Here is a 16,248-nt window from a genome sequence, read left to right on the forward strand (position 1 = left end):
TAAAAACATTTCAGTCCAAGCTTATAAGTTGACATAGATAAATTAGACATAACACTGATAAATTAGTGAGACCTCACACGGCAACGCGCGCCATTTTGCAGAGCTTCGGGACCTGTGGTGACAGGTCTGCACTAAAACTGATGAAATGGAAAAAAACTTTACTTTTTATAACCTTTATATAGTAAAGAGTATAATATAAATTGCTAACCATAGATAGAGTTAATCTTAAGTTACTATAAAACAATAATTATGAAGCGAGACCTGACACGGCAGCTCGCGCCATTTTGCAGAGCTTCTCGGGACCTGTGGTGACAGGTCTGCACTAAAACTGATGAAATGGAAAAAACTTTACTTTTTATAACCTTTATATAGTAAAGAGTATAATATAAATTCTCAATAAAATCAGTCTCTATATTGCATTCGGCTCTTTTACATGTACATCATAAAGACAATGAATATAAATAGTGAGACTTCGACAGTGAGGAGTGATGCCGGCGAACTGTGATAGTGAGCAGATATTTTTCAGTGTCTTATTGCGGAAACGAAATATCAAGACCTCGATTCAGCTATCGAAAATATTCCCTTACTTCTACATTAATTAATTCATCTATGCCTGAAACTTATTTTTTTCCTTTAATACAGAAATAAGTCATTTTACACATAAATATTTTCTTCTTATAAATCAACCTTTCAAATGAATTATTAGTCAGAACATTTTCCTTATCGTTATTGTTGAATCATTTTCGATATTTACGACGGATCAGAATATTCATTCAACTCAAAATGTTCTTTCATTCGTCTAGCACATGCCTAGATATTTCGCCGTTTCGTCAAATATTGTTGTGAGTTTGGGTTGTTTCGGGACCTGACATGACAGGTTCTGGAAACTCTGCAGACAGACATCATTCTGCTCAAATTCAATTATATTTTATTGAACCGTATGTTTCACATGCGGAATAGATAAGTGTAAAATTTAAATGAAAATAGACTGATTCAAACTTCATTTACCGCATCATTAAACAGTTTAATCCCCATGTATTTGCCCCCTTCAGTCACACAGTTACTTTTAGTGATTCTCCTAGCCTTTTAGGCTAAATCGCCGCCTTAATTGATACTTTCGTTTTTTCAACCTCTTGCCATGCTCACTACGACACTAGTCACTGGTCCATGAACCGTGAGCAAGAACCATTTATTTTTTATTTGCTTCTTTCGCCATCCTGAACTAACAAATACCTTAGCTGATACAACGTCGAGTGAGGTGTTCTGGTTTACTTCATCCGTTCATGATATCTATCATCATTATAGATCTGTGAGGCGTATGAAATAAAAAGAAATGCCTTCCGCCACTCCGCAGCAGTTGGCACAAATTCAAGCGAGACCTGAAAATATTCGAAATTTATGTATATTGGCTCATGTCGATCATGGTAAGTAAGCTTACCGATCAGTACCACGCTGTGACGGAGTAGATCAGTCGCGGGTGTGTCTCAGTCAATCATTCTCTTCTTGCCACTAGGGTAAAAGAAAGCGTTAAACGTGTTTATGGTGATATTTGCGTTCCAGGTAAAACGACACTGGCTGATACTCTTGTCGCTAGTAATGGTATAATATCACATCGTTTAGCCGGTAAATTGCGTTATCTCGACAGTAGAGAAGATGAACAGATTCGTGGAATCACTATGAAATCTAGTGCTATATCATTGATTTATACTGAAGGTAGGTAACAGTCGGTTCTTGGGCCAAGTTAAGAAGCGTCTAAAAGGACGATAGGGAAGGATTTTAAAATGAGGAGGGTTGACTATGAATGGGAAAGGCCTGTTTCATGAAGAAGTTTAAGCCTAAAACGGTGAAGTTTGAATTTTTGTCCTCGATGAAAACATGAAGTAACCACTGGCAAAAACTTTTTTGTGAAACCGGGCCTTGGGGCCAGTTGCTCAAAAGTAAGTTACAGTTAACCAGCGGATAGTTGACATAGTGACAATTAAAAGTTCATTGTTACCATGGTATTTATCCGCCAGTTATTTTAACCAACTTAAGAGCAACTGGCCCCAGAGCGATAGCTTTAGACGCGAAGCAATAATAAGGGGTATGAAAAGTAAGATGCAATCTTAAGGCATCAAAATCTCTTGGAAAATATTTCAATCAACTTGTTTGTCTGATATCAGCAATTTTCAGAAGGGAATTCAGTCACAATAGAGTAGGTTCAAGTCACTGAATGACTTCTTATTAAACTGTCTTCCAGATGATCAGCCATATTTAATCAATTTGATTGATTCACCCGGACATGTTGATTTCTCTAGTGAAGTGTCGACTGCTGTTAGATTATGCGATGGTGCTATCGTGTTGGTCGATGTCGTAGAAGGAGTTTGTCCCCAGGTAATGTCGATCGAAGATTTCAGTTGGTTTTTTTTTAAGTGAGGTAATTTGTATAAATGTCATATTTCTTGTAGACTCATGTGGTTTTGCGTCAGGCCTGGTTAGAGAATATTAAACCGGTTTTAGTGCTCAATAAAATTGATCGATTGATTAATGAGTTAAAGATGACTCCGCAAGAGGCTTATCTACACCTTCAACAGGTGCTAGAACAGGTACAACTAAAAACAGATACGACGTATCTAACTTTTAAAATTTGTCATTGAAATTCACAGTCATTTACTATGAACAGCCCCTGTACATCAAACTGGTATTCTAGTAATGCCCTGTTGAGGTTTCAGTGTTTTGATATTTGTAGGTGAATGCTGTTACCGGAGAATTATTTGCATCACATGTTTTTGCGAAGAGCGCTGCTGTAAGTGACAACGGTCTTTTTACTCTCATGTATAGTTTTTTGATTCTAGTAATTACAGAAGACTCGGAGTCGATTGCCTCGAATTGCCTCGAATCTATTGGTCCCGCGAGATCTGAGGCAAGTATGCAGTCTACTGTGATGAGATTTACTCTTTTTATTCTCAGGAAGCGAGTGAAACTAATGGAAGCTCGTCACAGATCGGAGTTACTCCGGATGCCGAACAGATTTATGACTGGAGCGTCGGGTTGGAGGAAACCGATGACTCTCATTTATATTTCTCTCCAGATCAGGGAAATGTTGTCTTCGCTTGTGCTTACGATGGATGGGGTTTCGGGTACGAAAAATATCGGTTTATGTCTTCATGGTGGCCACTTAACTGAAAATCAAAGAATCAAAGTCAGGGAATTTTCTTTTCTTTAAAAAGTTTTAGGAATTAGGGAAAAGCAAGTCAGATAAATGGCCACCCTATTCTTCTATCAGATATCGGAATTTTAAAAATGGCCATTTGTTTGTGAATTTATTTGTGAATTATTTCAGTATTGAACATTTCGCTGAGTTGTATGCTAGTAAACTAGGTATCAAATCAGCTGTCCTACGTCAAACATTGTGGGGTGATTTCTACTTGAATATGAAATCAAAACGAATCATGAAAGGAGCTCAGGTGACTCTAGTTGATATTATTCTTAATCTTGTCTTCGGTTACCATCAACCTATTCACTAATTATCTGAATGTTTTTCTGTTGTTTCAGGCGAAAGGAAAGAAACCATTATTTGTACAATTCGTGCTCGACAACCTGTGGGCTGTCTACGATGCAGTTAACAACCAGTAAATGAACTGAAAATTTTGATAACTTGTCACTAATTTGACTATCGTCGGTTTTCATGAAGTGAATGTACAATCGTATTTTAGGGATAAAGAGAAAGTGGAGAAAATCGTGAAATCTTTGAATCTGAAAATCCCTGCGCGTGACCTGAAATTCACTGATGTGAGAACGTGTGTACAAGCTATATGTAGACCATGGCTTCCTTTGTCCAACGCTATCTTGTGTAAGTTCACCATCTTTTAAAGCGTGTTGATAATGCGAGTAAAGTTTGTATTTCATCATACAAATGTTTTTTCGTTTCTAGCAATGGTTATACGGAAATTACCGAGTCCTCTGGAAATAGTCGGTGATCGGGTTGATAAACTACTGTCGAGTAGAGGTCGCAGTCTGCAGTCACTTCCTCCTGAAACACAGAAACTCAAACAAAGTAATTTTTCTTTCAGTTTGAATCTCAGTTTTTGGTATATTTGGTAAGGTATTATGTCGGTGTATTCTCTGTGAAATCCCACTTTCAGAGATACAGTCTTACTGTTTCTTTGAAGATGAGATTTAGATATTGAATTAGTCAGATGAATAAACTTTGGAATATCGTCGCTACGAGATTATACCGTGTTGTGATGATTGATGTTTTTGATAGATTTCCTGGATTGCGACGCATCTACCGAAGCTCCTGTGATCGTATTCGTATCTAAGATGGTCGCTGTAGAGCGTAAGATGTTACCGGATAAACGTCAAAGGCCGTTAACTCGTGAAGAGTTAGAACAGAGACGTGAGTTGGCGCGACAACGACATCACGACCGCGCGAATAAACATACAGCAGAGCAGCAGCAACACAAAACAGGTAATGAATAGACAAACACCTAGAACTCTCTTACGAACAATCTCACTTGAGTTGAATCTACATTTTGACTGAAGGCCAATTAACAGGGCGCCTACGACTCCTTGATACCTTACAACTCCTTCTAAACAGAAATTGCTTTTTCGCTGGTATTCTGGTGTAATACATCACCTGGTACTCAAGAGGATGATATTAAAGTTTTGATCGATTCTCTTTGTAAGGTATTGATAATCATGAGATCAGAGCTGTAGAGGAAAGCACAGATTTACCGGTGATGAATAAAGATTGCGAAGCTGAAGATGATCACGTATTTATTGCATTCGCGCGTGTTTTTAGTGGTACTATCAGAAAGGGTCAAACTTTATACGTTTTAGGCCCAAAACATGATCCAGCCACGGCGATTGAAGAGGTAATGATCAATCAATCATGGTTCAGTGTGACTGACTCACTATCGGTGAGTTTTATTTCGAATGTTTTTCTATAACAGATGCAGTTACGTGACGGTTGCCTTGAATCTAAACTCAGCCTTGATGATCTTAGCTCACATCGTCATATAACACAATTCACAGTTGATAATCTCTATCTGATGATGGGACGTGAACTTGAAGCTTTAGATTCAGTTCCTGCTGGTAATGTTTTAGGTAAGTCTGAGTCTTGCATTATGATATCTTGAACTTGTCATTTTGATAATAATCCGATTGGTTTTGTTGCAGGTATATCTGGGTTAGAGAATCACGTATTAAAGTCAGCCACATTGTCGAGTACAGTCGCGTGTCCAGCCTTTACATCTATGTATTTCGAAGCCGAGCCTATTGTAAGAGTTGCAGTCGAACCGAAACAAGCAGGTGAGTTAAACTGATAATGAGAGTTTGAGATAATTCCGATGAGTCAATGGACAAAAAAATGATACATATTTTAGGTGATCTGAATCAACTGATGTATGGAATGAAACTGTTAAATCAAGCCGATCCTTGCGTCGAAATCTTACACACAGAAACCGGAGAACACGTGATAATAGCAGCCGGAGAGGTGCATTTACAACGCTGTCTCGACGACCTACAACACAGGTTCGTTATAATGATGATAATTATAATATTGAGCGTAATATAAGATTAATATAGCTCAATATTACCATACATATTTCACTACCTCTTATTCTCTAAAACCCTCAAAATTTTATGCCTCTCGGGCGCGTTGGAAGCAATTTTTGATTGCCGCGGCCAATTGCCGATTTTTCCATAGGTTCTAATATTGCAGCGGCGAATTTACTTCAATTTCATCAAAAATATAGTATAGAAAGAAAAAAGTGTCATTGAGTAAATCATTGCCACGGCGTTCGCCGCTGCAGTTGCTACGGTTCCAACGCCACTGCCTCTTAGTTCTAAAATTTAGAAATCTTCAGGGAGAGATCGACCTAGACCCCCTGCATTGGTTTACAATTCTTAGATACGGGAAGTCCCTTTATTTCACAAAAGTTCTCTTTTCCAATACTATCCAGATCCAACCCTGGATCCACACCCGAACATGAACTATGGAACTGGGTTAGATTTATATGAGAATTATATTCCTCTTATATTTAAGTCACGGTGAAATATATTCTATTCTGTCGATTTTCAGATATGCTCAGATAGAGATTAACGTATCACAGGCGATCGTGCCGTTCCGAGAAACAGTCGTCAAACCTCCGAAAGTCGATATGGTCAACGAGGAAATCGGAATCCAAGGTTCCGGGCACAACGATAAGAATTACGCGGACGATGAAGAAGTCATAGAACGAGGACTCGTCGAAATCAAAACGTCGAATAAATCGTGCGCATTTCGTATTCGTTGCTTAGCGTTACCACCGGGTGTCACCGCGCTCATCGACGCTCATGGCGATCTGATCAAAACCGTCGATCATTATATCCGCTTGAAAGAAAAAGGAAAACTGAAAAGTTCGTTTCGATTGAGCGAAGACATTTTGAAGAACGCGCGCGAACTCAGAGAGAAATTAGACGCCGAGTTTAAATCCTCCGGCTCGAAATGGAAGCACGCTTGCGATCAGATTTGGTCGTTCGGACCACGGCGATGCGGTCCGAATATTTTACTGAATCGGATCGCGGGATACGAACGCTTGTCGATTTGGTCGTGTTTAGAGACCGGTGGCGGTGATGATAGAAGCGATAAGAGGGAATTCGATGGGTGCGTTGTGGGTGGATTCCAGCTAGCATCACTGGCCGGACCGATGTGTGAGGAACCTATGATGGGTGTATGTTTTGTAGTAGAATGTTGGGATGTTAATGGAGACACTGATATAACTACGAGTACTTCTGCTGATGCAGCTGCTACCGATGCTCATGCTGTAGATTCTGAAAGTCACGATGGTGACCCGGATGAACTTGTATCGGATATCTCGTCCCTAAATCTTAAAGATGGCCTCCGTCGGCGTAGACGTAGTTCATCGAGACGTTTAGATTCTATCAGTTCGTTTAACGACGATTCGAGTTCAACGTCGAGCGATGACGACGAGGCAGGCGGTAGTAATAAAGATGGCGCCGATGGTGGTGTTCGACAGAATGTCTACGGTCCGCTCAGTGGACAGATTATGTCGTGTATACGTTACGGATGCAGGAAGGCGTTTGAAACTCAACATCAGAGATTGATGGCTGCTATGTATAAATGTTCTATTCAAGCAACAGCAGACGTTTTAGGTAAAACTCAGACTGATTGATACATCAGATCAGTAAATGCGAAGACTGTTATTACTTTGTAGATGAACTCGATGTTATTGCGAGGTTTCGCTTTTAGTGCATAGTAGCTTCATCAGGAAAATTACTCATTCATTTGATGAAGCGATTTTGTTATTTCAAATAAAATCAGTTAACCTACGCAGTACTACCTGTTTTCACATTTTATTTCATACTAAAACATGACGCACGACACACGACAACGATTTACTATCTTAGAGCAATTACTGAAATGATTGAATTTTCTTTTTTTATAGGGAAACTCTACGCAGTATTAGGAAAACGAAATGGTAAAGTTTTACACGAAGACATGAAAGAAGGTTCTAATTTGTTTGAAATCGAAGCCATTTTGCCGGTTGTTGAAAGTTTTGGTTTTACGGAAGAGTTTCGCAAGAAAACTAGTGGATTAGCGAGTCCTCAACTGAAATTCAGTCACTGGGAGGTAACGTACCTAGAAAACCAGCTATTGTGTATGTCCACTACGACTACAGTAGAACCCACTTAGAACCAATTCAGAACATTAAGAACCAATGAAATAAATGCAGTTGATGAGAAATCTGGATACAACATCATATTTTTCGTTTATGTTTAGTTGGACTGTAAATATCTGGATTAGATGGAAATCCAAACTAAGTGGGTTTAACTGTTGTATCATAATCATAGTTACTGAAGTAAGGAATTTTCGTTGATTTAGATGATAGATATCGACCCATACTGGGTGCCAACGACTGAGGAAGAGATAATGCTATACGGAGAGAAAGCCGACTACGAGAATCACGGACGCAGATATATGAATAGTGTGCGTAAACGTAAAGGACTGAAAATAGATGAGCAAATTGTTGTACACGCCGAAAAACAGCGCACGTTAACTCGCAATAAATAAAATCAAAGATATCATCATCAAAGTCTATTCTTATTTCATTCTTTATGGAGAAACAACAAATCGTTGATACAGTAGATTTTGTTAACCCTCGAGTCGATTGCCTAAGGTTATCACGAGCCCTCATGTACGACATTACAAGTTTTCGACGTGATGTTCCATCCCTGCTTCAACTGCGCTGGAATTCGTATATACCTCGGAGAGAATTTATCAGTCCCTTGGGATACCAGGAAAGTGGAGTCTACTGTTATGTAGACCCCACTACTTCCAAGCAACAGCTTGTCCTGTATTATAGAATGGCTGCTTCAGATGACTGCTTCCATAGAACTTCTTGTGTCTGGATATTTGTTCCAATTCGACAAACAAAATGGTAGTTCATTCATCGTTATTAAATTGGATTCTGCAAAGGTGGCGTCAGTGTCCTGTTTCTATACTCAATTATGTAATTAGAAACTTCCAAAAAAAAGATTTAAGAGGAAAAATTAACATGAATTTATAACATATTTATTGTTACAACGATCACATGAAGCACATTAGAATATAATCAGACGAGCAGTTCCTGGTTGTTATAATCCGAAATAATATCTAACCGGAGGACCAGGTACATCTTCATGAGAGTCTGTCTCTAGGCTGACTATCAGATCCATATACTTCTTATCACGAGTCGGTTTTAACAGTTTTACCATTCTGAAAAATAGTAAGAAACCTTGGAATATGTCACAATTCATTTTTGTTGCGATCAGGCAGCTATATATTGCGCGCGATGAAACTTACGTCATGTTCAGACGTTTTTTGTGTCCGGGCATAATAGGAACATAAACCATTCTAGCACCGTGGAGTACAGCAGACGCCTCAAAACCATATTTCTCCTGAAATGAACAAATCATTGTTCCAAGGATCAGATTGATACCAGGGATGTATTTCTCACACATTTTTATGATTTTTCAGATTTTTTTCACTATTCCATAGGCAAACATCATCTTATTTCAGCATGTAATTCACATAAAAAAATATACAAATTACAAACCTTAAAATGGTTGATAAACTGTTGTAAAGTGAAATCTTTGTTTCCTGTCAGTTTCCAGAAATCCCACAAAGTAAATGATAAACCATCCTTGATGATAGTTCTCTGTACGGGGCCCGGTTCTGATAGAACCACTATCGGAAGTGCAAGGTTCAAAAAGCAATTCTTGTATTCTTCTAATGAGACTTGTTTCACTAATTTCAACAGTTCAATGCTCACCTGAAATAGCGCAGTAACTACCATCAATATATCACAGAAATTATATGGATTCGCACACTGAACATGAAAAGGAGTCTGAAATATTTCTCTGAGCGAGATGTCGACGTTTTGACTACATCATATTAGTTGTCTTCAGCAATACTATTAGCATATAGTCAAAAAATTGAATTAGCTTGTAGCTCAAGAACCATTTCAGACCCTATTTTTCTTACTTTGTGAGGGATTTTATATTATCGTTATTGCACGGACAGTGTTTCAATGAAAGGTCATCACAATATTACATGAAAAGGAAGGATGTAAGTTTGAAGAGAAGAATGTTATGAAACATACGAGCCCGGAGACGGCAGCAGTTGTTGTAGCGATGGCCGGAACAATTCGACCAGCAATTCGTTTCACGTGTAGCCGATCTTCTCGTTCAATGTTATACATCATAGCGCGTAAACTCTACACAGAAATCAAAAACTCAATAATCTGTCATCATAAACAGCAGAGCGGTATAAATACTGACTGGTACTCACTGCACAGCAATAAATAAAGTCAATATGTCCGTTACTGTCGTCATCTTTCTCAAATGATACCGGAAACATTGAACTGAAACCTACAGAAATAATTCAATTTATCTATTTACTCTTGCGTTTGAAACGTAGTCGGACCTCGCGAGAGTTTCTGAACACTTACCCTTTTCATTATTTGATGATAAAACTTTCTGAAATCTTTCGACTACTTTTTGTTCGTCGTCCAGCGACGATTCTTTGTTCGCCGGTTTCGGTGAATTTTCATCAGTTTCTATTCGCTGAAATGAATTTCAACAAGCGATTTCTGTAACAAAAATCAGCTCCTCGATGCAGACTAGAATTACGGACGGGTATCCGTACCTTATTCGAGGGGACAAATTCAGGAACAAGATGTTCATTTCGCTGTAATATACGTAAAATATTTTCCCTCGCCATGTCCTATAACAAAATTTGATTAAAATTAGAAGAATTGATGACATCATAATCTCAATCCGAGGACAGCAAAGATTGTATTCTTACTTACTTCTTCAGTCCATTTGATTCCCCAAACATCAGCAAACAATCGAGCAGTAGACACTATATACAGCAAACATCTACAGCATCACAATCAACTCATTTAGATATGATACTTCACATGAAATTTTAAACGTTTCAGAACCGTATTCATTTTCTACTCACAATTCGTCACTCATTGTAAATTCTAATGGAGTCGGAGGTCTCTTCGGTGATTGCCAAAATAATGCTAAAATATGAAATAAAAATCTTCGAAGAGTTTCGTATAGTGAACATATAGCCATATTGGCTTTAAGTAGGTAACTAAGAAGCCAATAGATGTCAGTTATCCACTGGTTAGTATTAAGTAACTGGATCCAGTTTCATGAAAAAGTGTAAGCCAAAAAAAATTAAGTTTTAATTGTTGTCCTCATTGAAAACATGAAGTAACCAATAGCAATTACACCAAAAATTTTGGTTAAACTTTTGTGCGAGACTGGGCCCAGTAGTCAGCGGTTTACTTACAGCCGTCAGGTAGTTTTGTGTCCAGTGGAAATGCATGTAGTAAATTTTTCGCTTTGTGATCGAAGTCTTTAGTGAATTTCAGTCGAGCCAGCGAGACACACTGTTCAAATGTGTAAACTCGTCGGGACGATGTTTTACTCACTTGTATCGCTCCATCTAAACTACAACCATCGGTCAGTTTCTACAAATGTGAGCGTATTAGCTTCAAGATTGTTCCTAGTTCCCTATAAATACTTGAGACAGTGTACTACGGATGAATTTTACCTGTATAACGTCTTTGGGGGTGTGTTCAGACCAGAATTTATTAAATAGAGCCGGTTTTTGACTAAATGCACTTTCAAACTGAAACAAAACACATTTTTACTTGTATGAATGAATATGAATGAATATATTTTTCTCAAATGTATAATACATAATAACATAAATAACTAGTGTACATGGTTACTGAATCTATACATTCAAGCAGGACATCCCCAAGCCCTAAGGGCTGTACCTATTTGGGGGGATACCCTGGTAAAGTGATAAGTAGCGGCATTTTACTGATCCAAAACAGAATCATGACACCTGAACTGACCTTATCTCTAGCCCATTGAATACAGTGTTCTAGCGAAGATGGAAATGATTTGATTGTGCAGAAAGGCGCATCTAGATCTGGTGGATCAACCTTGAATAAAATACCGGTAGTAAAATACCTGACTGAACCATAATCTAACAATAATTCAATACAGTGAATAATCATCTACCTGACTTGTGTATGATTCTGTTAAGTGCGGAACAATCGCTTGAACGTGGCCCTTCGTGCCCATAGTACCCGATTCTAATAAAGCCGTCTGATTGGTGATACATCGAGCGTCCATATATCGCCGGGCTTCAACGTTGTCCAATGCGTTCACGCATAAATCTTTATCGCAGAAAAACTCATCGGTGTAAACACTGTTCTCAGTTTGTGGACAAACTGAAATCAAATCGAATATACATTGAAAACCATAAATATACTGAAGACAACGTTTGCCTTGGATCTGGCAGGAGTAATCAATTCTCTACGATGTATGCAAATTCCGGGGCAGTCGAAATAGGGATTGGTCGATGATGAAGGGGAGAACAGAGTCTTCTGTGTTTCATTACATCATAAATCAGAATTGTGGTGTATTTTTACCTTTATGTTGTTGAGCTTCAATGTTCAATTGTGGGTTGATATCTAATGTTGATTGTGCAGCAGTTACACTTTTCGGTTTCTAAATGAAAGACGCATTTTCTGAATCTGAGCGGAAATATGATGATCGTACATTCTTGAACTACGTATAAATACCAGGTACCTGTATGTGATGAGGTCTGAACAGAAACTGTCTGTTTAAATTTGATTTTTCTATGAGATCATTATCTGTAATCGTTATCTGAGAAAAAGAAGGCGCAAAGAATTCTTTAGCCAAATGAAGGTGGATTTTTGAAAAAAGTCTGAGACCATCAAGAGAAGCAGACATTGACTGACCTTGCCATTTCCAGCAGAACCGACTCCTAGCAAAGCATAATTTTTCATCATTTCACAGCCAATTGCTCCACAACCAACCTTAAACAAAATACAAACATATCATTAGCAGGGAATTACGGTATTTTCCTGATAGAACTTGCCAAGCGCACATTCACTGATTTACCATGAATACTTTGAGATTAGCAACTTTTTCACACAATTCTTCACCGATACAAATCCGTAGCCCATCATACCTATCATTCCTACAAATACCCGGTATCTAAACATCAATACAGCAATACAGTAGACTCCACCAGCCTCCGACAGTCTACTCAATACAGCAATATTCACAAGAAGTGAAATACAAAATTTGTACAAACCTGGCTTTGATAACATCATTAGTTTCTGGTTTTGCGGGCAAAACTTCACAAACATCTAAGTAAAGCTGTAAAGAAATCATATTTGATATCATTACTCAATTGTAAATGATTTTTAAACAAGATTGATCTGATTATATAGATTTTTACCCATTGCGATAAAGGAGTGAATTTTCCGGTTAAAGCTTTCAACGCTTCCTGAGCAATGATTCCGCCGAGAGTAGCACACAGCGGGGCAAATACACCTCGACTTGTATACGACAGATTCTTAATCAACGTTTCATCAATTGATTCGATCTGAAAATATATTCACAACGAAGTAATGAATTCTTTGAGGATGGTTAAATATATGCAGTCAAACTAACCACCACCATCATCTGATAAGTCATCATCTTTATTGCTTTAGGTCCAATTCGTATTTCCAATCCAATTTACTGAGCCTTATGTTCCAGCTATTAGTTCCAGCTACGACTGACTGTAAGTACAAACTTACTTTATTTTTTAGTTGATTGCTCAGCTCACGGACAATTTTCAGCAATTCGTTTGCATCTTGGTCGCACCTGAGAAGACAACATTGTTTTAAAGATTTACAGCCAAAACAATGAATAAACAGGTGTGTTTCGAGTATGGCGCAGTCAATCGCTTACCAAACATCAGGAAGGCGATTATATTTTTCTCGAAATGAATGAAGTCCATACATTCCTAAATGTATATTATTCGGAGCCTAAAATATAAATGATTTCAGATCAATTCTAAGGATATCAACTGAATCAATATGAACTGTTACCACAATCAACTCAAAACTCACCTCAAATTTGCTAAGATCCGGTAAAATGCAAGTTGGTTCACACAATTCATTTGATAATGAACTCTATGAAATAAACAAAAAAGATATATACCTACAGTATACATATAAATCTTACAGCAGATATCAGCGGCATTTTACTTACGAATTGCATGATTTTAGGGAGTTTGATTTGTTTAAATATTCCATCTCGTTGATAAACACCGAATTCATCAGATGTTGTATCACAGATTGTAAAACTAAATGGTGACATCACTAAAAAAAAACATCAACACATAATTCAATGATGACTCCGTGACAATTAAGGATTTGGCATGTGACAAGTGAGGATCCATTACGACAATAATGCTGGATTTGTTTTCTCGAATTCTACGAATGTTGAATTAACCTATGAACCTTAAAGATCACTTCTAGAGATCAAAGGACACCAATTGCCTAATTCTTTAAGTTGAAGGCTTAAAAGTTAAATGAAAATGAACTTGATTTTGAAACAGGTGTCCTATTGATATGCATACCAGCTAGTGGCACAACAGGGTGCTCATTTATCAATGATGAATCTTAGTAACAGAATACAATCAGAATTCAACTGTTCCTACCTTTTACCGGGAACATCCTTCCATTCAAAGCTTCCATTCCTCTCACTTCTTTAAACGTAACAACATCACCAGTTTCTAGACCATGACGTATATCATCTAAGCAAGTCACAACGCCTGGATTTGCCTAGAAAAATCAGATTTAAATGAAGCCACAGTCTAGAATGTTAAAAATGTTCGAGATCATAAGATGTTTATTGAACCTTAGTGATTGTAGAGATAAAGTTCTCCCTGGATTCTTCACCGTCTGTATCCATCACTTCGAATTCAGCTCCGAAATCACAGAAAACACTTCCGAATACGCCGTATACTTGACCGAGTATGAACTACAGATTAAAGACAGAAGTATCGCAACACTCAAACAAAAAATATTCAAATCTTCTTTTATATGATAATAGAAAACTTTAGTGAGTAAACCAAGTCTAGTTAAAAAGTGTATGGATAAATCAAGAAAAAGTATTTGTTACTAACTTTTATTGGTGGCTGTTGAGTTCTACAATAATCATTGACTTTGATGGCCACTTTCAGGCTAACTTCAGTTAACACGACGCACTAGTAAATGAAAAAAACGTAATTGTGAAACAAATTCAATCTTATTCTAGAAATATCATTGACTCCTAAAAATTTGAGGAATAAGTATAAATATTAATACAGTCCAGCTTATAGCACTTGACTCTGTAAAGCGATGATTATTTCAGGGTTAAGACGAACCTGATATTTTTTCAGGTAAGAAAGATCAGTATTTTCATCGATCGAAGTTGTTAACGAATCAACCGACACGTAGGGATTCAACTCGGCAACACGAGGACAACTCGATTCAGCTCGATTCCTCCGATTCAGCACGTCAACTTCACGCAGGAAAAACTGAACTCCGAGATCAGATGCTGTTGCTGCTTCAGCATCCTGTATCGTCAATGACTGTAACATAAATAAAACTAATTTACTTACAGAAATTGATTCAATCTACAAATTTTCAAGATTTTTAGACTCACCTTCACCCCAGCAAGAACAATATTTTTAGCTGAAATATAAGAAATTACAACTGCATTATTGAAAGAAGCCCATTTCAAACTATACAAGGGTCAGTTGCTCATTAATTGGTGGATAGAATGCTGACACTTTCTGCATTGTAACCATGGCATTCGTCCACCAGTAAAAGTATAACAAACTTTTGAGCTACTGGCTTCAGATTGATATCTTAAGACTTAATTACCGATTTCAATTCCTAGACCACCGAGACCATAAACTAATACAGTCGATTTAGCCATTTTATGCATGGCAGAATCTCCCAATACATAACGCTGCCGACTGAAAAACAGAACGAACAATTCATTTGAAGAATGAATCACTATTAGAGCTGTAGCTTTTACTGAAGTTTCATTAGGCATTCTACCTATACAGAGTGTCATCAATCTCACAGCCTGAATCCATCATCATACTTTCACAAATACGAGTTCTTTTGGCGGGATACGTTTTATATAAGTGATTGATCAGTGATTGTGATCACTGATTGTGGTCACTGATTGAGGTCAACCTGCAATTATCATAGCAAAAAAATTAGTCCATAAGTCTGGTTACATTTCTCCAGGTGATGTGTTTTACCGACCAAGACTGAATTTTTGAGGCCCAATTTGACCGGACGGTGGAGGAAAGCTAAAAGCACCTGTGGTGTTCAAACAACAAATGAATCCACTGTAGGCCTAACTCAAGATTATGAAGACTGAAGTCTTTTTCAACACTCACAGACTGTAAAGAGTTAGAGGAATTTAGAATTTAATGGTACATTAGAATTATATTGAATTGATGCCTGATATATCATTTGGGATTTCATAAATGAAGATGAACTGGGTTTTAATTTAGTGTTACTTGTGGTTGCAACAAAGCGATATATGTTTTTAGCATTTCTTTCTTCGTTCGTCTTTCGCCCCATACATAGCATTTGATTTAAAATCAAGCCTATTTCTTAAGAAAGCAATTCAACTAAAGCTTAAAGGGGAGGGACATCATCACACTCAACCTTGGAATTGAGACACTAAACGAATCGCTTTAAATATAGACTTTCAGCTGTAAAACCCAAGAAAAATTTACGAAAAATTTTTGACAGAAACCGGCAACCCGGAAATAAATGTCTCCACAGGAGCAATGGAATATGACTCGGACTACGAGACCTAACCCTA

At 37.7% G+C, this 16,248-nt stretch overlaps 2 protein-coding genes across 2 annotated transcripts; one reads left to right on the forward strand and one right to left on the reverse strand.

The window, feature by feature from the left end:
* The first annotated feature begins 953 nt into the window (after positions 1-953).
* LOC141905696 (elongation factor-like GTPase 1) lies at positions 954-8,070 on the forward strand. Its single transcript, XM_074794672.1, has 18 exons — positions 954-1,424; positions 1,561-1,713; positions 2,240-2,373; positions 2,448-2,585; positions 2,729-2,785; positions 2,950-3,119; positions 3,323-3,446; positions 3,535-3,611; positions 3,696-3,832; positions 3,914-4,036; positions 4,247-4,450; positions 4,669-4,856; positions 4,935-5,088; positions 5,161-5,292; positions 5,367-5,514; positions 6,065-7,137; positions 7,431-7,615; positions 7,868-8,070. The coding sequence occupies exons 1-18, from the start codon at positions 1,334-1,336 to the stop codon at positions 8,054-8,056; spliced, it is 3,477 nt and encodes a 1,158-aa protein (XP_074650773.1). The 5' UTR covers positions 954-1,333; the 3' UTR covers positions 8,057-8,070.
* A 500-nt stretch (positions 8,071-8,570) lies between these two features.
* Positions 8,571-16,199, reverse strand: LOC141905671 (ubiquitin-like modifier-activating enzyme 6). Its single transcript, XM_074794638.1, has 31 exons — positions 16,089-16,199; positions 15,465-15,605; positions 15,285-15,379; positions 15,064-15,092; positions 14,783-14,989; positions 14,543-14,623; positions 14,275-14,397; positions 14,075-14,198; positions 13,624-13,733; positions 13,482-13,544; positions 13,321-13,397; positions 13,167-13,233; positions 12,824-12,970; positions 12,677-12,741; positions 12,481-12,559; positions 12,318-12,395; positions 12,145-12,222; positions 11,985-12,063; positions 11,572-11,783; positions 11,403-11,492; positions 11,093-11,170; positions 10,829-11,009; positions 10,490-10,553; positions 10,335-10,404; positions 10,172-10,249; positions 9,975-10,089; positions 9,815-9,894; positions 9,627-9,740; positions 9,081-9,296; positions 8,828-8,922; positions 8,571-8,740 (listed from the first exon to the last, which is right to left on the reverse strand). The coding sequence occupies exons 2-31, from the start codon at positions 15,506-15,508 to the stop codon at positions 8,620-8,622; spliced, it is 3,060 nt and encodes a 1,019-aa protein (XP_074650739.1). The 5' UTR covers positions 15,509-15,605; positions 16,089-16,199; the 3' UTR covers positions 8,571-8,619.
* Between the last annotated feature and the right edge of the window lie 49 nt (positions 16,200-16,248).

This window comes from Tubulanus polymorphus, chromosome 5 (assembly GCF_964204645.1).
Source record: "Tubulanus polymorphus chromosome 5, tnTubPoly1.2, whole genome shotgun sequence".
Taxonomy (NCBI): Eukaryota; Metazoa; Nemertea; class Palaeonemertea; order Tubulaniformes; family Tubulanidae; genus Tubulanus; species Tubulanus polymorphus.